Source organism: Sorex araneus, chromosome 1, assembly GCF_027595985.1.
Source record: "Sorex araneus isolate mSorAra2 chromosome 1, mSorAra2.pri, whole genome shotgun sequence".
Taxonomy (NCBI): Eukaryota; Metazoa; Chordata; class Mammalia; order Eulipotyphla; family Soricidae; genus Sorex; species Sorex araneus.
This window is the reverse complement of record NC_073302.1, coordinates 230,598,827-230,626,407: the sequence shown is the minus strand read 5'-3', so window position 1 is coordinate 230,626,407 and position 27,581 is coordinate 230,598,827. Positions and strand designations below refer to the sequence as shown.

General features: G+C 40.5%; 1 protein-coding gene across 1 annotated transcript in view; it reads left to right on the top strand.

The window, feature by feature from the left end:
- RNF17 (ring finger protein 17) overlaps positions 1–27,581 on the top strand; it is a 193,198-nt gene that overhangs the window by 16,087 nt on the left and 149,530 nt on the right. The window contains exons 4-6 of the mRNA XM_004604511.2: positions 4,950–5,061; positions 6,201–6,281; positions 10,386–10,486. Coding sequence (XP_004604568.2) covers positions 4,950–5,061; positions 6,201–6,281; positions 10,386–10,486 — 294 coding nt within the window. The remainder of the gene's footprint in view (positions 1–4,949; positions 5,062–6,200; positions 6,282–10,385; positions 10,487–27,581) is intronic.

The window sequence follows — 27,581 nt, the reverse complement described above, 5'->3', positions numbered from 1 at the left end:
CCTATCCAGAAACAGCCTCAGAGTCCACATGTTAAGGCTCAGTCTCTGAAGACTGTCCCACTAATCCAGATGCTTCCCTCAACCTGCAGGCAAATCTTTGCTTCATACCAACTGGTAAGAGATCAGAGGATCAGAGTCTTCACAGCCATGTCCTTAGGAGCCTAGGTACCACTGACATCCCACAATATTATCTGTGCTCCTGATCATGTGACTTTAAGTTTGTGGTTCCTAAAGTACCTCCTTTGGGTTTAATACATTTTTTTAGTACAGCACACAGAACTCAGGGAACCCTTTTACTCACTGGACCAGCATTGCTCAAGAGGAAGCCCCCAGGATAGTCCAAAAGGGCTACAGGTGAAAAATATGTAATTGGGGGTCCACTAGAGAGCCAGCCATAGGATGAAGCCTGATGGGGGAAAGGGCAGGGAAGGAGCAGTGGTGGGTGCTCACAAAAAAGGAGCCAAAATCAGAAGGGGGCCATAGTTGGGAAAACGTTGGAAACATTTCACTAGACCACTGATTTCTACAAATATACTGAAGAAGAGGAAGAGGGAGTTTGAGAGGTGATTTATAAAGAAATAGGATACTTCGTGTTTTGATTATTCTATAAGACATTAACAAGTGTTATTTTTAATTAGTAATGCATACATCTTTTTATTTGGGGAGGTAGGATAGGGAGTAGTTTTCCAAGTTAATTGGGCCCTGGGGTCACACTCAGTGATTCTAGACCAAGGCTAGAGATTCAGTGCTTCAGCCCAAGAATGTGCTGCTCGAACCCTGCAGTGTCAGAGATGATCAGAGCCATCCCCAAAGTACTGAGGCTCCAGGGTCATTTCCAGCAGTGTTTAGGGGCCTCTTCAATGCTCAGGAGGTCATATAGTACCAACAATCAAACCTGGATTGGGCACATACCATTCTTGAGCCCTAATCCCTGTACTGTCTCTCCAGATCTGCTCTGTGGATTTTTTTAACATGTCTCAGCTAGTAACACATACCTTTGTTATTTTTCTTATTTGTAAGTCCCTTCCTTTAATGGAGCCTATGCTCCTTTAAAGACTCATGGACCATGCTTCAACTGCTTTTTTACATCCCTGGTACTCAACACAGAAAAAACATGTTTGACATTTGCTATTTCTGGGAGGTTTAGTTACTGTTTATAGCCAGGACTTTATTGGCTCTGTGCTCAGTGGTCACTCTTGGCAGTGCTCAAGAGACCATATGGGATTCTAGGGGTGGAGCCAGGGCCAGCCATATGCAAGACAAGTGTCATAACTCCCGTACTGTCTCTCTGGCCGTGATACAATTTTTCTGAAATCATTTCTCCATCCTATGTAAGTTTACATTTAGGATTGACTAGGGGAGGGATAGATTATGAAAGAAAACTGGGGAGTTTTATTTTACAACTTTTTATTTAAGGATTAAATAACCTTCTTACTAAGCTCACTAGGATCCTATTCAGGTAGTGATTATACACTTTATAGCTTCATATGGCACATTGTGTATGGTAATTTATTATGTGAGTAGTAAAAAAAGTATATTATACCCTTAAGAAACTATCTCATTGTTAACTTTTTTTTGTTAATGACACCAGGCATCTATAAATTAATGCAGTTCTTCATATTTTTCATTCTAACTGCATGTTCTAATTTCGCTATAATTTATTTTCAATTTGTATTATTTTAAATTCTGTGTTCTTTTATCTCCTTAGCATTTTCAAATTCTTTGTTACTTATGGCTCTTCACTGAATATCCAAATTAGATTCAGATTCTTTTTATTAACGTATCTTTTCATATTTATTTCTCCTGCAGTTTCTGTGTCCTGACTTAAACCCATACTTAGAAAATGAAAGAATAGTAATAGTTATTTATTTGGATACTAAAACCATTCACTTGTAGTCTAGCAGCTAGTTGGTGACAGAACCAGGGGAATTTAGCATATTTCATGTCAATATGATTGCTTTATTTGTATTTTATTGGTTACTTTATTTGCTCTCTGTAAACTGCTTAGAACACATAACTAAGGATCATCTGGTATGAGCGGCCTGTAAAAAAACTTAAAACAACTATGAAGCATAGTATGTGAGATAGACTGTTTTAAACAGTGAATGATCGTACACCAAATAGGACACTTGTCTTGCTCATGGCTTACCCAAGTTTGATCCCCAGCATCACATGTGGTCCCTTGAGCCCACTAGAAGTGAGTGCAGAGCCAGGTGTAAGCCCTGAGTACTGCCAGATATGGCCCCAAAACAAACAAAATAAACAGTGGAAAGTATTGTGGCAGGTGAAGGAATGTTCAGGCCTGCAAAAGAGGTAGTCCTACTCACCCCTAGCCCTTTTTTTCTATATATTAAAGTCAATCCAGTGCCATAATCTGTGTTTTTTGTTTTGTTTTGCTTTTCAAGAAAAGAGGTCTGAGCTTCTGTGTTAAATTTTCTACTTTAAACATTATTCAAGTCAGATCTGATTATATTCGTCTCTAGATAGGTATACCATCTAGTGTGCCAAAAAATTGAAATTTACTTTCAAAAGTAAATTATTCAAAAGGTTTTCCAAAATCTTTCCCCCAAAGTTTTCTCATTTAATATTTTCAAACTAAATCCTCTCTACAAGTAAGCTTTTGTTGCAGATTCTTGTTTTCTAGGCAGTGCTTAGGACTTACTACTGGCTCTACACTCAGGGATCACTCCTGGTGGGCTCAGGGGACCATATGGGATGCTGAGGATCAAACCCAGGTTGACTCCATGCAAAGCAAGCACCCTACCCACTGCACTGTCACTCTGGCCCCAAGAATGTATGTTTTTCAAACAATGATATTTCTTGATACGTAATAAATTTCATTCTTCTTTTATCTTTTATATTTTGAAACAGGTAAATAATGGAACCCTCAGAACTAATACACTCATATTTTCTCAACAGCATAATTATTTACTTTTCAAAATAGCTTTATATTTTAAAGTTATTTCTTTTATAATTTTCTTCTAAAAGAACATGTTTAGGGCCAGAGCAACAGTAAACCCTGAGTACCTCCAAGTGTGGCCTTAAAACAGACAAAAACAAACAAAAAGAATAATACATTTAGGGGCTGGAAAGATAATGCAGGGCTGGAAAGATAGTGCAGGCAGCCAGCCTTGGTTTCATCCCCTTCACTGCATGTGATCCCTAAAAGAGATCAGGAGTAATCCCTGAGGAGCAGAACCAAGAGTAAGACCTGAATACACCTGCGTGTAGCCCAAACTTCTCCTCCATCAAAAAAGAATAACATTTTAAACATTAGAATTCTTTCACAAACTATTAGAGACCTGCAAGTAACTTAGAAAACCAAAATAGGGATATAAAGATTAAAATTTAGCAGAAGAAAATCTTTAAACACTGTTAGCTATAGTGTTTACAAGAAGTACAACTTTTTATTTGCAAGTTAACTTAGTATAAACTTACTAATTTCTCGCAAATTATTTATGCAGGTGAATAATTTTAACATCTGACATTTGTGTTTATAACAGGGCCAGAGAATTAGTATAGGATGTATCATTTGTTGCCTTGCTTATGGTCATCCCCAGCTTGATCCCCATAACCACATATGGTTCCCTAAGCACTGATAGGATTGACCCCTGAATACAACTAGGTATGCTCCCAAAACAAAAAAGGAGAGAGAGAGAGAGAGAGAGAGAGAGAGAGAGAGAGAGAATGTGTCAATTATTATTAATTTCTTCACCAAAAAAGATACCAGGTAAGGAGCGATTGAAAGCACGGTAATGTAAGCTGTAATTTTTAGTAATTTGTTGAGTTGGATTCCTGATTTAAATATTTTAGGTCAGATATGTAATATGGCAGCCACAATGGGCTTGGACAATGTGTGAAAACCAAATAGAGTTGACTTGAACAGAGAATGTAAGAAAAGAGAGAGAATATAGGAATTGGGAGCTGGCATAGCAGTTAGGAGATAGTACATGCTAGGTGTGTACCTGACACAGACTCTATCCCTAACACCACATGGCCCCAACAAAAGTAGCTGTGGGCAGCACTGCCAGATATGTCCCTGGAGACTCCTCACCACTGCTGAAGTAGCCTTAGTAGTTTCCAGCACCATAGGGTCTTGAGCAGTACTACATAGTTAGGCCCTTGTACTGAACTGTCAGCAGGGTCAGCCAAGAATTGCTGGGGGGGGGCTCCTGAGCCCCCAACTACCAGTTGTACCCTCCCTCCAAATAAATGTAAATTAAATATTCAAAGGCAACCCTATTGTAAGAGTGGTAATGAAACTGTGAGTGGACTGGGGAGAGAGTCCAAAAGACTGGTGAGTTTTCTGCATACGGTACCCTCACGCTCTATCCCCAACACCCCAATCCCCCAAGCATTATTGTTTGTGGTCCCAAGAATCTTATCAGTGCTAGCAATATGGCAAATTTGTATAGTATCAAAGTTTCCTAAAATACCTTCACTGCCTAATGATATCTATAGAAAATATTTTCACCCTCCCCCTCCCTGAATGACAATGCTTTAAAATTAATAAAAAAGAAAAAAAGATGGCCCTCTACTCATGTAGGCAATCTTTATTTTCCACAGTAGTAAATTACCTAGATAATGTCTTCTTGAGGACATCAGAGTACTGGGAAAGAAGCTCTCAGGCAGTTTATCTTACAATAGTGTGTATGAGATTATTTTTCCCATTTGAAATGTGTGTTGTACTGCAACCAAAAACTTAAAATATATGGGAGCATAATTATTCATGCTTTTCTTAGCATAGATCAGTAATTTTCACACTTGCCAACCTGCACCTGTTTGCAGACCAGCAATCGAAACCCACTGAAAGAGATGATTACTAACCTAATAGTGTGAATTTTTATAGTTCATATGAATTATTTTTGATAGAAAGTCTAAATCAGAATAGAGGGCTAAAACTATGATATGAATGTTGATGTTTAAAATTATGTGCTTGATATTTTTAGGATAAAGAATTGTTCTCGAGACTTTAAAAAGACTGCTGATCAGCTAACTGTTAGTTTAGAACATTCGGTCTCCACATGCAAGAGTATTTTGAACCTATCAACTGCAATGATGGTATGAAAAGAATGCTATTTATGAAGATGAAACATTTTTACTTTGTCTCTGATGACTTCCTTCTCATACATTTCCTATACGTATAGATTCTTTTAGAAGCTTGGAGGTAACAAAGCTACACTCCTTATTTGAAATTTTTATTCTAAGCCATGATTGAACAATTTTGCTCTTTTCAAGACAGCTTATTCTACCTTTGACCAACTGTTTTAGGATTAATGATATTTACTAATAACTTGATTCTTTTTATTGAGCCTGATTATTGAACCAGATTTACATGAAACTTCTTTAAAGTTCCAGTTTATAAATTGTGTGGTTTCCCAACTATTTTAATGGTTACCAAAAGACCTAATGATATCTTTTGATATGATAGAAGATTACATGTTACATATTATTATACCTCATTACTAATGTGTTATTTTAAGCTGAGAAATACAAGCTTCAGGAAGTTTTTGAAGTATTATTTTTATTTAAAAGACATTGGTGGTATGGGGAAAAGAGAGTTTCACTAACGTTAGCTTTACATTTAAGTCTCTTAAATTTAAGGCATGGTGATTTATAATACATTAATGATAGTTTTATATGTATAATGTTCCATACCACACTCTATAGTGTCCACTTCCCTCCACCATTGTCTCAGTCCAATTTAAATCATGGCCATATTGTAATGATTTTCTGTAAAAATTTTTCATACGTACTTTTATTACAATGACTTTTACTTAAGGTAATTTTGCTGTTGTTCTTTGGCATGGATCCCTACTGTGCTCGGAGGGCCATGAAGTGCTAGGATTCAGGAGTCATACCTGGGCCTGTCGTGCACTCAGACCGCTAAGCTAACTTTCTGCCCCCACAATACAGGTTTTTAAGTTGAAAAATTATTATGATATCTAAAATTTAAATTATACCTTGAAAATATCTGGAGTGCTATAACCACAACTCTAAAATGTTTATGATTTTTGATCACTCAAGGTAAGTAGGATTAAAAGTGTTGTTTTTGTTGTTTGTATTTCAATTTCTGTAATGGGTCTGGGTTGCTTTCGTGACAAAAATGAAAACTTAATGTTTTGTCACTAATTGTAGCTAAGCATCTTGTTTTTTTTTTTTAATTTTTATTTGTTTCTATTCCTCTTTCTCTTCTTCAGGAGACCAAAACTGCAGAAGAAATAGATGAAGCATTGAAGGTAGCAGACTATAATATTGAACAATTAAATACAGCTGTAAAAGTAAGCATTTGGGTGATTAAATTCTATTATGAATTAGGATATATTCTCTATAATATGTATTTGGCTGTATCATTACTGAAGTCAGAGCTTAGCACCGAGTTTTTAAGCATGATCATTTATTGACTCAGAAACATGCAAAATGGGAAATTGTCATGACCTGCTAGGGTTATCTTCTTAGCTTTTTCATGTTAACATTTTACTGATACTGAAACTGTTAAAGATATGTGGTTTCTGCTCACTGTGATCTGAATTTTGTCTTGGAAGAATTCCAGGTAATTTAATATTGCTCTTTATTGGACTATATACCATTACACAGAGTTTACTTATTCTCCCTTACTTCATCCTCCAAAAAGAACTCCCTCATTTTTGGTAACAAGGAACAAGCTCCTAAGCATCCAGATTTATACAAATTTAGATTAGTCACAACTAAGACATTCAATGAATTCAATACCTGGGAGTTAATACTTACACTTTGAGAATTTATGCATAAGGGGTAAAATTTGACCCATAAGAGTCTGCTCTTTGACAATGGAATACTATGCAGCTGTTAGAAAAGATGTTAGATGTTAGAAAAGGCATGACCTTTGCGTATAAGTGGATCTACATGGAAAGTATCGTGCTAAGTGAAATGAGTCAAAAAGAAAGAGACAGACATAGAAATACTGCACTCATCTGTGGAATATAAAATAATCAAATGGGAGACTAGCGCCCAAGAATAGTAGAGATAAGTACCAGGAGGTTGGCTTCACAACTTGGAAGCTGGCCTCACATGCTGGAGGAACAGGCAACTCAGATAGAGAAGGGAACACCAGGTTAAGTGTGGTTGGAGGACCTGTTCAGGATGGGAGATGCACGCTGAAAGTAGACTATAGATCAAACATGATGGCCACTCAATACCTCTGTTGCAAACCACAACATGCAAAAGGAGAGAGAAACCAAAAGTGAATGCCCTGCCACAGAGGTATGGTGGGAGGGATACTGGGATCATCGGTGGTAGAGAATGGGCACTGGTGGAGGGACAGGTACTCGAGCATTGTATGACTGAAACAGAAGCACAAAAGTTTTTAAGTGTGTAACTGTACCTCACAGTGATTCACTAATAATTTTTTTTAAAAAGAGTCTGCTCTTTGACCTCCAACTTATTCATGTCCTTCTAGTATGTCAAATACATTTAGCTTATCCCAGCTTTACCAGAAGTCTTAAGCTCATTATCAGCTATGAGTGCAGGATCTCATCTAAATGAATACATATAAAGAGAGTTGTGGTTTTGATTTTATGGGATTTGGGGCAGAGGCAGGTGGTTTGGAGCTATGCCCAGCTTTGCTCAGGGCTTACTCTCTGCCTGCAGTCAGGGATCTCTTCTTGTCAGTGTTCGGGGGACCATTTGCAGTGTTGGGATTCATCCGAGGTCTACCACGTACAAGACAAGCACTTTCTGTACCTCCAGGTCATCTAAATATCTTTTAAATATGTTGCCCAAGCCCATCTGCTGCCTGTGCCTATTTGTTGCTGCTGAGCACATGTGGTGCCTGAATACAAGTGTTGCCAGCATCTCACCTCTTAGAATGTGTACTTTCATATATAATTCTGGGATGTGCACTGGGGCTCTCTCCCCCACCTCTGGAGAAGCCCGCATTCTCTCTTGTGCATGTCTCTCTCCCTCTCCTCTATCTCCCTCTTTTCCCTCTACCACTCTCCTTTTCTCCCCCTTCTCTCCCCTTCCGCTCCCCTTCCTTCCTCCCTCCCTCAAAAAAAACCAGGATAAATAAGGTATGGGTGAAACTCAGAATATGATTTTTCCTGGCCAAAATTTCTATCTAGTGATGAATCTGTGAAAGTATATAATAAGCTAACTTCTTCTGAAATACTTGAGGATAATTATTCCTATTCCAAAAGGCAGAAATTTGAGGAAGAAAAAACTGGTCACAGATCCCAAATGCTTAAAAATACAAAGAAGTATGTGGATTTGTTAACATTTTGTTCGAGCGGGCACCAGTAATGTCTCTCATTGAGAGACTTATTGTTACTGTTTTTGGCATATACAATACGCACGGGTAGCTTGCCAGGCTCTGCTGTGCGGGCGAGATACTCTCGGTAGCTTGCCGGGCTCTCCAAGAGGGGCGGAGGAATTGAACTCGGATTGGCCGTGTGAAAGGCGAACGCCCAACCGCTGTGCTATCGCTCCAGCTCAGTTAACATTTTAATACAAATATTTTACATTTTAATTTTTATTTAAAGAACCCAACTGCGTAGAAATATAGCTATCCAAAACAGATTCTTTGTGTAATGATAAACACAGTAAGTTTAACTTAGTAGATTTTCTAGACTTTTAATACACAGTGCCAACAACTATGCAGACTCACAATAGTATCAGAATTTTTTTAAATTTAATTTTATTTTATTAGTGAATCACCGTGAGACAAAAGTTACAGACTTACAGGTTTTCATGCTTACGTTTCAGTCATACAATGATCAAGTGCCCATCCCTCCACCAGTGCCCATTTTCCACCACCAATGGTCCCAGCATCCCTCCCAACACCCCCACCCTGTCCCCTTCACCCCACCCTGCCTCTATGGCAGGAAATTCCCATTTGCTCGCTCTTTCTTTTTGGGTGTTGTGGTTTGCTACAGAGGAATTAAGTAGGCATCTTGTTCGGTCTATAGTCTATTTTCAGCCTGTATCTACCATCCTTAGTGGGCTCGCCTAGCACCCTTTGCTTGGTGATCCCTTCTCAATCAGAGTTGCTTCTTCACCTAGCATGTGAGGTCAGCTTCCAAGTTGTGGAGTACTCCTCTTTATAATTATCACTACTGTTCTTGGGTATTAGTCTTCCATTCTGTTACTTTATATTCACAAATGAGTGCAATCTTTCTATGTTTGTCCCTCTCTTTCTGACTCATTTCACTTAACATGATACTGTCCATGTTGATCCACCTGTATGCAAATTTCATGACTTCATCTTTTCTAACAGCTGCATAGTATTCCATTGTGTAGATGTACCAAAGTTTCTTTAGCCAGTCATCTGTTCTTGGGCACTCGGGTTTTTTTCAGATTCTGGCTATTGTGAACAGTGCTGCGATGAACATATAGGTGCAGATGTCAATTTTACTATACTTTTTTGCATCTCCGGGATATATTCCCAGAAGTGGTATTGCTGGGTCAAATGGGAGTTCAATTTCTAATTTTTTGAGAAGCACCCATACAGTTTTCCAAAAGGGCTGAACCAGTCAGCATTCCCACCAGCAGTGAAGGAGAGTCCCTTTCTCCCCACATCTGCTCCAACACCGGTCACTTTTGTTCTTTTGGATGTGGGCCAGTCTCTGTGGTGTGAGATGGTATCTCATCGTTGTTTTGATCTGCATCTCCCTAGTATCAGAATTTATTTATTTTTTAATTTTTTATTGAGTCACCATGTGGAAAGTTACAAAGTTTTCAGGTTTAAATCTCAGTTATACAATGCTCGAATACCCATCCCTTCACCAGTGCTCATATTCCACCACCAAGAATCCCAGTATAGCTCCACCCTGCCCCCTCACACCCCTAACCCCCCCAAGCCCTTAGCACCCCCACCCTAAGCCCCCCCCCGCCTGTGTAACTAATAAATTTCACTTTACTTTCACTTTGATTGCATACAGTATTTCAACAAAACTCACTATTATTGTTTGGAGAGTCTCTCCCCTAAAGTCAGACCTGCTGAAAAGGAAGCATTAGATAATTTGTTTTCCATTGCTGAGGATGAAGAGGTATGAGGTCGAGTGACCACACTCAGCGGCCTCTCAGTTTTGGGTTTCTGTAATTTAGTATTTTAGTAACTAAGTCCAGAGAGATATCTGCCAGAAGTTGCATCGTTGCCAACTTGTACTTCTCGGTTACATTATATTCCACATATGAGTGCAATCTTTCTATGTCTGTCTCTTTCTTTCTGACTCATTTCACTCAACATGATAGTATAAGAATTTAAATTTGAACCTTTATCCCATTTGTATCATCTGATTTCTTCTTGTGTTGTTATTAAAAGTATGCAAAAGTTCCTTTTATTCAGAAAAATTACATTGAATAGTACAACTTCTACAAAATTTGTTTTTGTATTATTTCCCTTCCAGATGCTTGAACACATACACATTAAAGCAAAAGAAGAGATGGTCAGTATGATAGAGGTTCTGGAGAAACAATTTGATCAACTTTTTACTTCTCTTGATTCCAGGTAATAATACAATTACTGAGGGTCCAGAAAAATAGTACAGGAGGTATAAAATTGTAAAAATTTTTCTAGTATCCCTTTGGGGAAAAAAGTTGAGACTAATTTTTTCTTCTTGAATTATCTTAGAATGTGATTTATCTTGAAATTCAGTTGACCATTCATGTGATTTCTTTCTGGGTTCTATTTGAGTTTATTGGCCTGCCTGTTCTTTATGTTAGTAGCATATACACAGTTTTGATTTCTGTAACTTTAAGCAAGTTTTGCAATCAGGATATGTGTGCTTTCCAACTTGTTCTTTTAATTCAGGATTGATTTGGCAATGGAAAGTAGGAAGGTATTTCCTACATTAAATATCTGGTATTTTTATAGTGACTGCATTGAATTATACATTGCACTGGATAATATTGATACCTTAACAAATATTGCCTTCTATGAAGTTGAGTTTTATTTATTGTTTATTTACTTTGACTTGGGAACTACAATTAGTGCTCTTCAGAGTCTATTCCTGATTCTATTCTTAGGGGACCAGATACTGGGTATTGAACCTAAACTTTTCATATGCAAAGAACATTTTCATCCCATTAAACAATGTCTCCAGCCATATGTCTTTTATTTTTATCTTTAGTGTTTTTGTCATCTGCATTATATGTATTTAAATATTTTTGGTTTTGTTTCCTTCTTAAGTAGTTCCTGAGTATATATATATATATGTGTGTGTGTGTGTGTGTATATGTATATATATTTTAATCTTTTGAGGCTGGAGTGATAGTACAGATGGAAGAGTGTTTGTTTTGCATGTGACAGACATGGGGGTTCAATCCCCAACCATATACAGTCCCCCAAACCTCCAGGAGTGATCCCTGAGTAAAGAACCAGGAGTCATCCTGAACACCTCCATGTGTGACTCAAAATCAACCATGAAAGGACTCTCAGTGGTTCCACCTCCCTGGGCATGGTCCATGGGATCTGGCGTGGACTAGCAAGTTGTCATAACACAGCAGCTGAGAATGGCCTAAAACAGTGTGACTGCCCTCCTCAGCCTTCCTTTCTCCTTCCTAACTTCGGGAACTGACTGAACAAGCCCACATACAGGGGCCTACACATCATCACGTAGGCCTGCATGGAGCACACAAACCACCTCCGGGTCAGCAGACCTGCCCCTGGGACAGGCGCAGACTCCCCCTACCAGGCTGCAGGACAACGAGCACCTAGAAGTTGCTCTCAGCCAGCCGTTGCCTGGGTGCATGGAAGATGGTCGCGCCCATGGCCAGCACCAGGCACCCAGCATGGACACAACTGACTGCAGCCTTCCAAGGATCCTCTAGAGTGGCATTCCTACTCCTGACCCACAGAACCTTATGATAATAAGTGCATTTTGTCTTGTTTTATCAGGGCTGGTCTGCTCTGATTCAACAGGAGCCACTCCCAGCAATGCTTACAGCCCACCATAGCCATACCTGGCCAGGGCTGGGGCCATAGGGGACCAGACTGTGAGCCTCCAACATTCCAGGACTGCTCTCTGCAGCCTGAGTCATGTCCTAGGATACACTGCTTTGGGGATGACCATTACAGTGATCACCGTTACAAGAGCAGGAAGCATGGGGCAGAGATGATCAAGCACAATAAACATCACCTTGGAGCCCATTTTTATGTAGGCCATACTGTACACCCCCACTGTGGCCACACCCACCAGGGTAAAGCATGTCCTCAGATCAAAGCCCAGACTGCCCTATATTTTTTTATTGATGCTGTTATTTGGCATCCTACATTCATGCTTTGTAATCTGTGGGGTAAAATTCTGTAGGATACAGTTCTAATTGGATGACTTTTTCTTACCTAATCTTTTTTGTTTTTTTTTCAGTTAAGCAAATATTTTATTTTATTTATTTTTTTATTTTATTATATTGAATCACCGTGAGAAAAAGAAAAAAATACAAAGCTTTCAGGTTTAAGTTTCAGTCATACAATGATTGAACCCTCATCCCTTCACCAGTGCATATGTTCCACCACCAAGAACCCCAATATACCCCCCTCCCACCCAGCCCCCACCTAAGTAGCTAATGATCTTCATTTTATTCTCTATACTTTGAATACATTCAATATTTCAATAGAGAACTCACTATTATTGTTTGGAATTTTCCCCCAACAATCAGGCCTGCTGAAAAGGCATCAGTAATTCCCTTTCATGTAACCCATGAGTATTGCTATGTGTGGACCCTAAACATAAAAAAACAAAAGTATCACTGTAGCACTGTTATCCCATTGTTCATCAATTTGCTTGAGCGGCCACCAGTAACGTCTCCATTGTGAGACTTGTTGTTACTGTTTTGGCATATTGAATATGCCATGGGTAGCTTGCCAGGCTCTCTGAGAGGGACGGAAAAATTGAACTAATTTATGGTAATATATTAAATATCAGTTGAATAAACACATTTTCTTGTTCTTAATCTTAGAAGAAAAGCTATCAGTTCACAGTCTAGTGTTATATTAGCTATGGCTTTTCCATTCATAGCCTTTAATAAATGTGTTGATGTGGTTTCCTCAGTTTATAGTTTATTTTTATCATGAGTGTTGACATACATCAAATACTTCTGTGTAACTTATAATTATTAAGGCTATTTTTATTTTTTGTTAATGTTCTTTATGTTAATTTATTTTTCTATGCAGAAACTTTTTGCATTTAGGATTACCTTATACTTGGTCATGGTATAGTATTGTTTTGATATGTTGCTGCATTGATTTACAAGTATTTTTTGAGAATTTTATACCAATTCTCAGATTTTATTTTCTTCTACCTTCTTAATGCTGGCTTCATAGAGTGAGTTAGGAAGTGCACTAGCATATTCAATTTTTAAGAAAGGTTTGTTTTAATTGTTCATCGAATTTGTATAGAATTCATCAGTGAAGCCATATGGTATAGGAAGGCAGTGGTTTTCAACCTTTTATACCTATAGACTGGCACTGGAAGTTGAAAAACCACTATTTTTTCTTTGGGGAAGAATTTCTTTGTATGTTTTTGTTTTGTTTTGTTTTTTGTTTGGGGGCCATACCTAGTGATACTCAAAAGATCACTCCTGGCAATGCTTGGGGATTTAATTTTTATGTGTGAATTTTCTAATTTCCTTCTATTTACTTTCTAGTTTCACAGCTTTGTGTACAGCGTTACTCTTCTGTATTATCACTCCGGACCCCTACAGGATATTTAGAATAGTTGGGGGTATCACTGTATCACTGTCATCCCATTGTTCATCAATTTACTCGAGTGTGTGCCAGTAACATCTCCACTCATCCCAGCCCTGAGATTTTAGCAGCCTCTTCTTACTCATCTTTCCCAACAATTGGAGGCTCTTTCAGGGTTAAGAGAATGAGGCCTGTTATTGTTACTGTTTTTGGCATATTGTATACGCCACAAATATTAATTCTGATTTTCTTTTTCTTCAGTATTTAGTTTTCATAGATGTTTTCAGGGATTTCACCATTTTTTCTAGGTTATCCAGTTTATTGGCAGTTTTTCATTTTTTCCTCTGTCTTATTTCTAAAAATTTGATTATCTTATCCACTCAGTCTTTGTTTTTAGTAAGTTGATTCGTTTTAACACTGCTTTAACTCCATCCCATACATTTTAATATTTTGGGAGTTTGTCTCAAGAGAGTGTCTTAGTAATTTTTCTCTTTTTTTTCCTGATGTAGGGGTTAGGCTGGAGCAATAGTGCAGCAGGTAGTACATTTGCCTTGCATGCAGCCGACCTGGGTTCAATTCCTCCGCCCTCTCGGAGAGCCCGGCAAGCTACCAAGAGTATTCTGTCCACACGGCAGAGCCTGGCAAGCTACCTGTGGTGTATTTGATATGCCAAAAACAGTAACAAGTCTCACAATGGAGACATTACTGGTGCTCGCTCGAGCAAATTGATGAGCAATGGGATGACAGTGATACAGTGATACAGGGGTTAGGCCATGCGTGGCATTGCTCAAGCTTAACTCCTGGCTCTGCCCTTGGGTATCACACTTGAAGGGTTCAGGCAACCATGTGGGTGCTGCAGATTGAACATGGTCAGGTGTGTGCAAAGCAAAGGCCTCTCTTAATGGTGTTTCACTGAGCCATTTATGTGATTTAATTTTCACATCTGAATTTTCTTCTATCTTATAGTTTCACAGCTTTGTGTACAGAAAAGATGCTTTGTAATCTTTCAATATTTTAAAATAAGATTTTGATTGTAACCTAATATGTGACCTAGCCTGAATGATGTTTCATGTATACTTGAGGAAAATGTATTTTCTCTGTTATTTGTAATGTAATATTCTCCATATTTTCTGTCATATCTTCTTTATATCTTGTTAGGTCCAGTTGATCTATAATGCCTAAGTAATTTACCTATTAATATTATATATGTTTTTGTCTACTACTGGGAATATGATGTTGAAGTCTCAACCTATAGCAGTTATAGAGTTCTTTATTTTTCACTTTCATTCTGTCATTGCTTTATATGTTTGGGAGCATTTGTATTTGGTGCCAAAATTTCTTTATAATTATATCTTCTTGGTGAATTGGCCAAGAATATCGATACATGAGGACATCCTTTATCTCCTGTAAAAATTTTTATTTAAGGGGGCTGGAGTGATAGCTCAGTGGGTAGTGCGTTTCCCTAGCAAACAGCCAACCTGGGTTTGATTCCCAGTATCCTATATGGTCCCCCAAGCACCACCAGAAATAATTCCTGAGTGTATGAGCCAGGAGTAACCCCTGTGCATTGCCAGGTGTGCCCCCCCAAAAAAAATTTTTTATTTAAATTCTATTTTGTCCAATATTAGCCGTACAGTACTGTTTTGGCTACAATTTTTTTTACTTGTATTCCATTTTGTTCACACCATTCTCTTTTGGCTACTATTTGCATGAGATATCTTTTTCTATCCTTTCAGTGTTTTGGGGAGTGGGAGCATAACATGCAGTTGGGTCATACCTGGTGATGCTCAGGGCTTATTCAAGGCTCTGTGCTCAGGGATTTCCTGGCAGTACTTGAAGGAGCAGAAACAGTGCCTGGAATCAAACCATGGTTGGTCACATGTAAAGCAAGTACTTTATTCCTGTATTATCTCTCCAGCCTCTCCATCTTCACTATATGTTTACATATATTTGTATGTATTTATGTGTCTATGTTTAAATGTAGCTATCTTAAAGGTTTGTTTTGTTGGGTTTGGGGCCACATTTGGTGATGCTCAGGGGTTCTTCTTGGCTCTGCACAGAAATTACTCCTGGTGATGATTGGAGGGCCGTATGGGATGCCCAAGATCAAACCCAGGTTCGCTGTGTGCTAGGCAAACACCCTACCCACTGTACTATCACTCCAGCTTCTATCTTCAATTTTATCCCTTTTTATGTTTGAATTTTGTTTATTCAAAATTGAGCCTCACCCAGTGCTCTCAAGTGTTGCTCCCAATATGATATTCCAGGATTTTTCCCAGTAGAGCTCAAGGGGCTATGCAGTATTTGTAGTGAGGATCAAACAGAATACAAAGCATGCCCAATAGTTCATTCAGAGATGTTCGTTCCATTGAGAGCAAATGGAACGTCAGGAAGTAGTCCATTTCTCATAAACATTGTCTTCGTGAGATTCAGCTGCAGTCTGACCTTTCCACACTCATGGTCGAAGTTGGCCAACATTCATGCAGCTTGGCTAATGTTTGCTGTTATTAGAACGATATCATCAGCGATGCGGAGGTGGTGTAGTTGCTGACCATCAATCTTCACTCCCATTCCTTCCCATTCCAGTCATCGCATGATGTTCTCGAGGGTGGCAATGAAAAGTTTCGGTGAAATGGTGTCACCATGCCGAACCCCTCTCTTAACATCGATGATCACTTCCTTGTAGAATGGATCCTGATAATGAATCCGTAATATAGCTCACGGAAGATCCTGATGTACTGAGTTTGAATGCCCTGTTTGACTAGGGCTTCGATGACCGCTTCAGTCTCCATAGTATCAAAGGCCTCCTTTAAATCAATGAATTTTAGACAGAGCGGCATCTTGAACTCTTGCTGTGAGAGTTTGGTCACCATGTGGATATGGTCGATCATGCTGAATCCTTTCGGAACCCGGCTTGCTTCCATAGTCCTTCATCTAGTGTTCTTCCAATCCTATTCAGGATGACTTGAGTGAACAACTTGTAGATGACAGACAGTAGGCAGATCAGGCGATAGTTGCCAATGTCGTGGATTTCTCCCTTCTTGTACAACAGAACGGTCCTGCTCATTTTCCATTGGGATGGCACATTGCATACAGACAGGTAGTGTGTGAAGAGCCAAGTCAGTGTATTAACAAGTACTGGTGGCAGATTCTTCAGGTGTTCCATTCTGACCTTGTCTGTACCGGGTGCTGTACATTTCTTTACCGACGAAATTGCGTGTCGGATTTTGGGAGTGAGAACTTTGGGAACGACATATCCATCCTGTGGAATTTGGCATTTTGGGCAGGTGAACATGGATATCAAAGAGATCGAGTAGAAATCGTGGATAACCTTTTCCATTGCCCTTCTGGAAGATGTGATAGATCCATCAGGACATCGGAGGGCAGTCATCTTGGTCTTATAGTTGCTGAAGGACAGGCGGGCATTGCAAATACTTTTCCTGGCTTCTGCCACATTGGCCAACACTGCTACTCTTTATTTGAAGTCTTCCTTTATCGCTTCTCTGCAGAGCTTTGCGAGCTCAGATGTTATCTTGTGATTGCCTGAAGCTCTCACCAAACCACAATGGCGAATGAGCTTGAGAGTTTCTGAAGACAGGTGTCTTTTTATGGCTTTCGTACTCTCGGTGTTCCTAACACAATCATTGAGGTGCTGAACCAGTCAGTCATATTCTTTGTCGATGTTGTCATTGATGGCATCTTCTCATATTGCCACAACAGTACCAAAGAGCTCCCAGTTGGTGGTCATTCTGGGAGTTCTCTTCTTAAACTTTGCAGCCCTTTCTCCATGCTCTGTGAAGTAGAATTTTGCACGGAGACCGTGTTCTGATCCCATTTGGAATTTTGGGACCACAGCAACATCGGTCAGGCAAAACCGTCAATTGAATATGATCTGGTCAGTTTTGTTGTGGAACTATCCACCACAAGACTCCCATGTCCAACGTTTAGATTCGGCCTTCTGAAACTGTGAGTTACCATGGATGGTTTTGGTCGACATGATGAACTCAGACAGTCTCTCACCCTGTTCGTTCCATTCTAGGCCATGGGTCCCAATGTGGAGTTCTTCAGGCAACCTTCTTGGTCCTATCTTGGCATTAAAATCACCAACAATGATCTTGTAGAAGGTGTGGTCTTCTTTATAGAACTTCTCCAGTTCCATGTAGAACTTCTCAATTTCTTCTTCATTGTAGTTGGATGTTGGTGCATAGACGACAAAGATAGAAACTGCAGGCAGTGAGACACATGTATTCAAGTGTAATCGTCCAATTTGGGGGTTGTTAGGCATTCGAATGAATCGATGCTTATGGCCAAGTTCGTGTTGACAAGGACACTGATGCCACCAATGCCTCTGTTGTCGCATGTTTCAAGGAACAGTTCTTTTCCAGTGTCGAAAATGGCATGATGTGATCCATGCCTTCTTGTCTCGGTCAATCCATTGACATCATATTTGATCTTCTGCACTTGCACAATCAGGTCCTTGATGGATGCTTCCGATGCCAGCATGCATGCATTAAAAATGTAGATAGTCATTTTATTCTTTCTTCTTTTCGGCAGTCTAGTTCGGCCCTAGGAACTAGCACCCTCTCCTTACTTGACCTCAACGCTGCCATATTGGGGGCTCTTTTGGTGTCAGGGGAATGAGGCCCATTGTTGTTACTGTTCTTGGCATATCGAATATGCCACGGGGTATCTTGACAGGCTCTGCCGTGCGGGCAGCATGTTGGCTCGCTCTTTGCCAGTTGTTACTGTTTCTATCCCCTCGCCACAAAGAGGCAGTGAACCATCGAGGGGGATCCCCCCAAAAAAACCCAACATTTTTTCCTTCCACATTTTGATTATGTGTATAAAGTTTTATGATATTTTGGGAAGCCACACATAGCAACCATACATGAAAACCATATGGAAACCATATGTGATGCCAGGGATTTAACTGGAGTTGACTGTAAGGCAGAGAAATTGCTCCTGTACAGTCCCACTAGCCCAGTATTTTTGAGTGTGCTGGGGACTTGGGCAAGATGTGGAAAATTACACCTGATGGTGCTCAGGGGTTCTGGGTTCACTTTTTAGGAGTATTTTCTGGTTCTGTACTCAGGCCATACCTAATGGGAGTTTGGGAGACTATATACCACTGGATTCAAACCAGTGTAAGGGCTATAGTTGCATGCTAGGTAAATATATGTACTCTTAACCATTGTACTTTGTACTCTTCCCCCCGATTTTTTATTATTGTGTAAAATGGTTTATAATAGCACTATTGTCCCGTTGTTCATGGATTTGCTTGAGCAGGCACCAGTAATGTCTCTATGTTGTGATAGCACAGCGATAGACTGGTGTGATAGCACAGTGGGTAGGGAGTTTTCCTTGCACATGGCCGACCCAGGTTGATTCTTGTGTCCCTCTCGGAGAGCCCGGCAAGCTACTGAGAGTATCTCGCCCGCACAGCAGAGCCTGGCAAGCTACCCATGGTGTATTCAGTATGCCAAAAGTAGTAACAAAATGTTATAAAGATGGGCCAGACACGTAATGCGATTTAGAGATGACTGCTAGACTAGAGCTGTAACGACTGGATTCCACAGGACATCAAAAGACCACGTGGCCACCCACCTATGAGATGGTCAGACTTCTTCGTCAAAACCCCGAAAAATGGTTTGAGGCTCTTCGTGTTCCTGGAGCAAGCAAATACCATTGTGCTACACTAGCACATGACAGGGACGAATGGAGACGTTACCAGCCTGCTTGAGCAAATTGAAGATCAATAGGATGATAAGTGATACTTAATTTTTATGCTATTGGCATGCAGTATTATATTACCACAATGACCAAATTCCCAGAAATACCAATAGGCCTCTTCTTGTCTCATTGTTCCCCATTCCTTGCCCTCAGGTCTTTGTTGTCAGAGTTGAAAGATTTGTTTCCATAAAACATCCTCTGCTCACTTTCTGTGCTTATATAGCACATATGAGTGAGATTATGTGGCATTTGTACTTTTCCCTTTCACTTTATTTAACATGATACCTCACAGTTCTATCCAACTTGTAGAAAAATATGATTCCTTCTTTTGTTATGATTGTTATTTTATTGTGTATATATGCCACAATTTATTCATCTGTTGTTGGGTACATGGGCTATTTCCAGATCCTGACTATTTAGTGCTACAATGAAAATAGGTGCACAGATATTTTTTCAATTATTAAAGCTTTTTACTTGGATGACAAAGAGTGGAAACACTGAGTCATATGAAAGGCTTATTGTAAGTTTTTTGTAGATATTTCCATTCTGTGTTCCATAGAGAACGAATCAGTTTACAATACTAGTTGTATTGTAACTAGTCTTGTAAACTGAAAAAGAGGGGTTTCTTTTTCACTGAATCTTTGCTGGCATGAATTATTTCTGGGCTTTTTGAAATAAGCCATAATATCAGCATGAGATTTTTTTTTCACTTTTTCATTATTTTTATTTTCACTTCCTTGATAATCAGTATGACCACTTTTTCATAAAATGTATTTGTCTTCTTTGAAGATGTGTCTATTCAGCGCTTCTCCCTACTTTTTTGGTGGAGATTTGTTTCATTTTGTGAGTGCTCAGACTTATGATGTAAATATATGGAATATTTCCCATAGATTCTACCTTTCAGCAGGATACCTTACATGAAGTAGGGAGAAAGGAAAATGGCAAGATCACGAAGGAAGTAGGCTACCTCCCTCTACCAAACTTGGTTTTGCAGGAAGTGCCTAGGGAAATCTAGGATTGATAAAAGTCTGCAATGAGCCCCTGCATGGTACTGACCTCATATTTCACCAGCCCTGCAAGGCAGCCATCATTTCCCACACCATGGCAGAACAAGTGTACTTGCACCTAAAGAACAAAGTACCTGAAGTCCAGTTGTTCTGCCATGGTGTGGGAAATGATTTCTGCCAGCCAGTTTCTCAAGGAGACCTGAACTCAGACTGGAGCAAGGAATTGCCCTTTATAGCAAGAGGAAGTCCTAGATCTTACCCAGGCTTTGGGGTCCATTGTCTTTCCCTCACAGTAAAGAATTCCAGCAGGAAGCAAATAGTAAAGTAAATTAGCTTTATTTAGATTGTGAGGAAAGGAGGGGTAGGAAAGAAACAGGGTGAGGAGGGTGGGAGGGAGAGAGAGGGAGTGAGAAATGTATCCAAAAGAGAATGTGGGCTTCTCCAGATGGAGAAAGCAGAGAGTACACATCTCAGGTAGAAATGCAGGCCACCCCCCAGAATTGGGAGATATATGCTTGTCTTTGCAAAGTTTCTTAGGTTTTCTCCCTAGCTGGCCACACATTGGGCTTTCTACACAAATAAAATTCCTTTGCTATGGTGCTGTCAAGGGAAAACCTTGAAGTTTTTGATGGCCCTTTTTCATGTCCTTATTACAACACATTTTCCTGCTGGAGCTTCTCTCTGAAGGGCTCTAGCCTTTTCTGGGCTTGTGCTGGTGTCAGTTAGAGCCCCCCCCTTTTTTTTTCAGTTAAAACAGATTTTATTTGGAGGATTTTTGAAGGTAAGGAGGAAGAGAAAAGTGGGAGAGTAAGAAAGAGTAATGCACTCAAGAGAGAACACAGGCTTCTGCAAGGGCAGAGAGAACCTCTACGCACATTCCAGCATTAGCTAGGAAAGCATGAAAGTACACATCTCAAGAGGCACCACATGTGCTCGGCCATGCGGGAGAAAGCAGCACATGGGCTAGGGCAGCATATGCACCTAAATCATTTTTTTATTTTAGTGAATTGCAGTGAGATAGTTACAGACTTACAAACTTGGATGATTACAGACTAGCGTGATTGCGATTACAGACTAGTGTGATTGCGTTTCAGTCGTACAGTGTTCCAGTACCCATCCCTCCACCAGTGCCCATTCTCCACCACCAATGTTCCTCCTCTCCCTCACCCCCACCTGTTCCCACCCCCTGCCTCTGTGGCAGGCACATTCCCTCTTACTCCCTCTCTCCTTTTGGGTGTTATGGTTTGTAACATAGGCACTAAGCAGCCATCATGTTTGGTCTATAGCCTATTTTCAGCACACATCTACCATCCCGAGTGGTCCCTCCAACCATCATTTGCTTAGTGGTCTCTTCACCATACTACCTGCCTTTTCTCCCAACACATGAAATCAGCTTCCAAACCATGGGGCCACCCTCTTGGCCTTTATCTCTACTATCCTTAGGTGTTACTCTCCTATTATGTTACTTTGTATTCCACAAATGGGTGCAGTCATTCTGTATCTGTCCCACTCTTTTTGACTCATTTCACTTAGCATGTTACTCTCCATGTTGATTAATTTATATTCAAACTTCATGATTTCATCTTTTCTAACAGCTGCATAAGTATTCCATTGTGTAGATATACCAAATTTTTTTAAAATTTTATTTTAAATCTATTTTATTTTTTAATTAATCACTGTGAGATATAGTTACAGACTTACAAATTTCTGTGCTTACGTTTCAGTCATACAGTGATTGAGTACCCATCCATCCACCAGTGCCCATTCAATATTCCTAGTATCCCTTCCACCACTCCCACCCCAACCCCTCCCCCCTGCCTCTATGGCACTCAGATTCCTTTTACTCTCTCTTCTTTAGGGTGTGGTATTAAGTGGCCATCATGTTCCGTCTATAGTCTGCTTTCAACACATATCTCCCTTCCCGAGCAGGTCCTCCAAGCATCCTTTACTTGGTGGACCCTTCTCTATCTGAGCTGCCTTTTCCCCCAGCATGTGAGGCCAGCTTCCAAGCCATGGAGCAATCTTCCTGTTCCTTATCTCTACTATCTTTGAGTGTTAGTCTCCCATTTTGTTACTTTATATTCCAAAAATTTAAATTCCACTACCCAGCCACCGTCATGCTCCAGGCCGCTTTCCGGAAACTCGGTCCGAACCTCACACATGACTAAAGCCCCAGAGAACCAGGTAAAGGAGAACCTTGTGACCTTGGAATCCAGGCTCAACAAGACCTGGTAACAAGATCCTCTGTGAGTCTCCGGTGCCCCACCCCAGGGATCAAACCCAGATGACCCACCCTACCAGAGCCAGATAAATACCTCACCAGCGGACATCTACTACCTCCACAACCCAGCCACTGTCACACTCCAGGCCACTTATGACACAGCATAAGACACTTAATACCCATTTTCCATAATTTTCGCACTATATTTGATGGGCTTCAAATATGGTGTGAACTATGGGAACACATTTAAGGGTGATTGGAGGCTGCCCTAAAAGCCTCCATCCCTCTCAGAGAGCCCGGCAAACTACCGAGAGTACCCTGCCCACACTGCAGAGCCTGGCAAGGTACCCATGACATATTTGATATGCCAAAAACAGTAACAACAATGGACCTCTTCCCCCTGACACCAAAAGAGCCCCCAATATGGCAGTGTTGAGGTCGAGTAAGGAGAGGGTGCTAGTTCCCAGGGCCGAACTAGACTGCCGAAAAGAAGATAGAATAAAATGACTATCTGCATTTTTAATGCATTATGCTGGCATCAGAAGCATCCATCGAGGACATGATTGTGCAAGCGCAGAAGATCAAATATGAAGTCATTGGATTGACCGAGACAAGGCATGAATCACATCATGCCATTTTCGACACTGGAAAAGAACTGTTCCCCGGAACATGCGACAACAGAGGCATCGGTGGCGTCAGTGTCCTTGTCAACATGAACGTGGCCATAAGCATAGATTCATTCGATTGCCTAACAACCCCCCGGGCATTCGCCTTTCACTCGGCCCACCCGTGTTTGATTCCTCAGTCCTTCTCGGAGAGCCCAGCAAGCTACTGAGAGTATTGCGCCTGCACGGCAGAGCCTGCCAAGCTACCCGTGGCATATTGTATATGCCAAAAACAGTAACAATAAGTCTCCCAATGAGAGACATTACTGGTACCCGCTCGAACAAGTCGATGAGCAACGGGATGACAGTGACATTGACAGTGACACTTGAATACATGTGACTCACTGCCATGAGTTTCTATCTTTGTCATCTACACACCAACATCCAACTACAATGAAGAAGAAATTGAGAAGTTCTACATGGAACTGGAGAAGTTCTATAAAGAAGACCACACCTTCTACAAGATCATTGTTGGTGATTTTAATGCCAAGATAGGACCAAGAAGGTTGCCTGAAGAACTCCACATTGGGACCCATGGTCTAGAATGGAACGAACAGGGTGAGAGACTGTCTGAGTTCATCATGTCAACCAAGACTATCCATGGTAACTCACAGTTTCAGAAGGCCGAATCTAAACGTTGGACATGGGAGTCTCGTGGTGGATAGTTCCACAATAAAATTGACCAGATCATATTCAACCGACGGTTTTGCCTGACCGATGTCGCTGTGGTCCCAAAATTCCAAATGGGATCAGACCACCGTCTCCTTCATGCGAATTTATACTTCACAGAGCATGGAGAAAGGTCTGCAAAGTTTATGTTTAAGAAGAGAACTCCCAGAATGACCACCAACTGGGAGCTTTTTGGCATTATTGTGGCAACGTGGGAAGATGCTATCGTTGACAACATCGACAAAGAATAATATTGACTGGTTCAGGGACCTCCATGACTGCGCAAAGAATGCCGAGAGTGGGAAGGCCACAGACAGATACCTGTCTTCAGAAACTCGAGCTCATTCGTCAATGTGGTTTGGCACAAGCCTCAGGCAACCACAAGCTAACATCCGAGCTCACAATGCTGTGCAGAGAAACGATAAAGGAAGACCTCAAAGAGAGAAGAGCAGCATTGATGGCCGATGCAGCAGAAGATGGGAAAAGTATTTGCAATGCTTGCCTGTCCTTCGCCAACTGTAAGACCAAGATGACTGCCCTCCAATGGCCTGATGGATCTATCACATCTTCCAGAAGGGCAATGGAGAGGATTATTCACAACTTCTACTCGGATCTCTTCAACAGCCATTTCCACCTGCCCACATACTAAATTCTGCAGGATGGATATGTCATTCCCAACATCCTCTCATCCGAAATCTGACATGCCATTTTGTTGGTAAAGATGTGTAGAGCACCCGGTCTAGACAAGGACAGACCAGAACACCTGAAGAATCTGCTACCAGTACTCATCAATACACTGGCTCGGCTCTTCACATGCTACCTGTCCGAATGCAAGGTTCCTTTCCAGTGGAAAACCAGCAGGACCGTTCTGTTGTACAAGAAGGGAGACATCCACGACATCAGCAACTATTGCCTGATCTGCCTATTGTCTGTCGTCTACAAGTTGTTCACTCGAGTCATCCTGAATAAAATAGGCAGAGCACTAGACGAAGGACAACCATGCAGGCAAGCCAGGTTCTGAAAAGGATTCAGCACTATTGACCATATCTACACAGTGACCAAACAAGTTTCATAAGAGTTCAAGATGCCACTCTGTCTAACATCATCAATTTAAAGAAGGCCTTCGATTCTGTTTAGAGTGAAGCGATCATCGAAGTGCTAGCCAAACAGGGCATTCAAACAGTACATCAAGATCCTCTGAGCTGTGTTAAATACTCACCACCAGGATCTCACCATTCTACAAGGAAGTGATCATTGACGTAAAAAGAGGGATTTGGCAGGGTCATACCATTTCTCAGTGCCACCCTGGAGAACGTCATGCAACAACTGGAATGAGAAGGAATGGGAGTGAAGATAGATGGTCTTCACTATGGTATGTGGTATGTTCCTGGAACATATGGAAGGTGGTATGTTCCTGCACTAACATGCCACCTTCTGCATCACTGATGACATCGTTCTCGTAAAACCAAACATTAGCCAAATGGCAGAAATGCTGACTGACTTCGACCGCAAGTGTGGAAAGGTCAGACTGCAGCTGAATCTCACCAAAACATTGTTCATGAAAAACAAACTAGTGATGTTCCATTTGCTCTCAATGGAACGAACATCTCCTACCTGGGTCGAGAACTCAACATGAGGAACGACTTGGCGCCAGAACTGCACAGGAGGAAGAGAGCAGTGTGGAATGCCTTCAAGAGCATCGAAGAAGTGGTTAAGAGGAAAAGAATCTCTGGCTCCAGGCACATCTTTTCGATTCCACCATTCTTCCTGCACTAACATACGTCTCAGAGACCTGGGCCTTATGAAAACAGGATGAGAACGCTATTCAGGTATCCCAAAGAGGAATCGAAAGAGCTATACTTGGAGTATCACGTTTCACTCAGGCGAGAGAAGGAATTCAGAGTTTAACCTCTGTCAACGGTCAAGAATCAGAATCGGGGACACTGTCTGGTTTGTTAAGGCGTCAAAAATCAGATGAGCCAGACATGTAATGCGATTCAGAGATGACCTTTGGACTAGAGCTGTTACCTACTGGATTCCACAGGACGTAAAAGACCAAATGGCCACCCACCAACGAGATGGTCAGACTTCTTCATCAAAACCCTGAATGAACGCTTGAATGAGGCTCTTCCTGTTCCTGGAGTGAGCAAATATCATTGTGCTACACTAGCATGAAACAAGGACAAATGGAGATGTTACTGGCACCCGCTTGAGCAAATTGAAGATCAACGGAATGATAAGTGATACAAGTGATTCCACAAATAAGTGCAATATTTCTGCGCTTGTCCCTCTCTTTCTGATTCATTTCACTTAGCATGATACTAGCCATGTTAATCCACTTATATGCAAATTTCATGACTTCATCTTTTCTAACTGCTGCAAAGTATTCCATTGTGTAGATGTACCAGATTTTCTTTAGCCAGTTATCTATTCTCGGGCATTCGGATTTTTTACAGATTCTGGCGATTGTAAACAGTGCTGCAGTGAACATACTAGTGCAGATGTCATTTCTACTATACATTTTTTGCCTCTCCGGGATATATTCCCAGGATTGGTATTGCTGAGTCAAATGGGAGTTCAATTTCTAATTTTTTGAGAAACGTCCATACTATTTTCCAAAAGGGCTGAATCAGTCAGCATTCCCACAAGCAGTGAAGGAGTCCCTTTATCCCCACATCCATACCAACACTGGTTGCTTTTCTTCTTTTGGATGTGGGCCAGTATCTGTGGTGTGATATGATATGTCATTGTTGTTTTGATCTGCATCTCTGATGTAGAGCATTTTCTCATATGCCTTTTTGCCATTCAGATTTCTTGTTAGAGAAAGTTTCTGTTCATTTCATCACCGCATTTTCTGGTGGGGTTGGATGTTTTCTTCTTTAGAGTTCAACCAGTGCCTTATATATCCTTGATATATATCTTTATCAAATGGGTACTCGGGGAATGTCCTTTCCCATTCTGTATATTGTCTTTGTATTTTGGTCAGTGTTTATTTTGAGATAGAGAAGCTTCTTAATTTAAGATAATCCCATTTATTTATCTCTGTTTTCACTTGTCTGGTCAGTGGCAAGTCATCTTTGAAGATAACTTTAGTTTCAATATTGTGGAGGGTTTTGCCGACTTTGTCTTCAGTGTACCTTATGGATTCTAGTCTGATGTTGAGGTTTTTAATCCATTTTTATCTGACTTTTGTGCACAGTATTAGGTAGAGATCTGAGCCTATTTTTTAATTTTTGCATGTAGCTGTCCAGTTTTGCCAGCATTTATTAAAGAGATTTTCCTTGCTCCACTTCACATTTCTTGCTCCCTTATCAGAAATTAGATGAACGTGTATAAAGATATTCATATATTTGAATGTGTGTGTAAGGATATTCAACCCTGTTCCATTGGTCTGCTGCTCTGCCTTTGTTCTGTACTATGCTGTTTTAATTTTTTCTGCTTTGTATACAGTTTGAGGTTGGGGAAGATGATGCCTTCCATCTTCTTTTTCCCAAGAATTGCTTTAGCTATTTGTGGGGGTTTGTTGTTCCATATGAATTTACAAGTGTTTGATCTACTTCTTTGAAGAATTTCATGGGTGTTCTTATATGGATTGCATTGAATCTGTATAATGCTTTGGGGAGTAT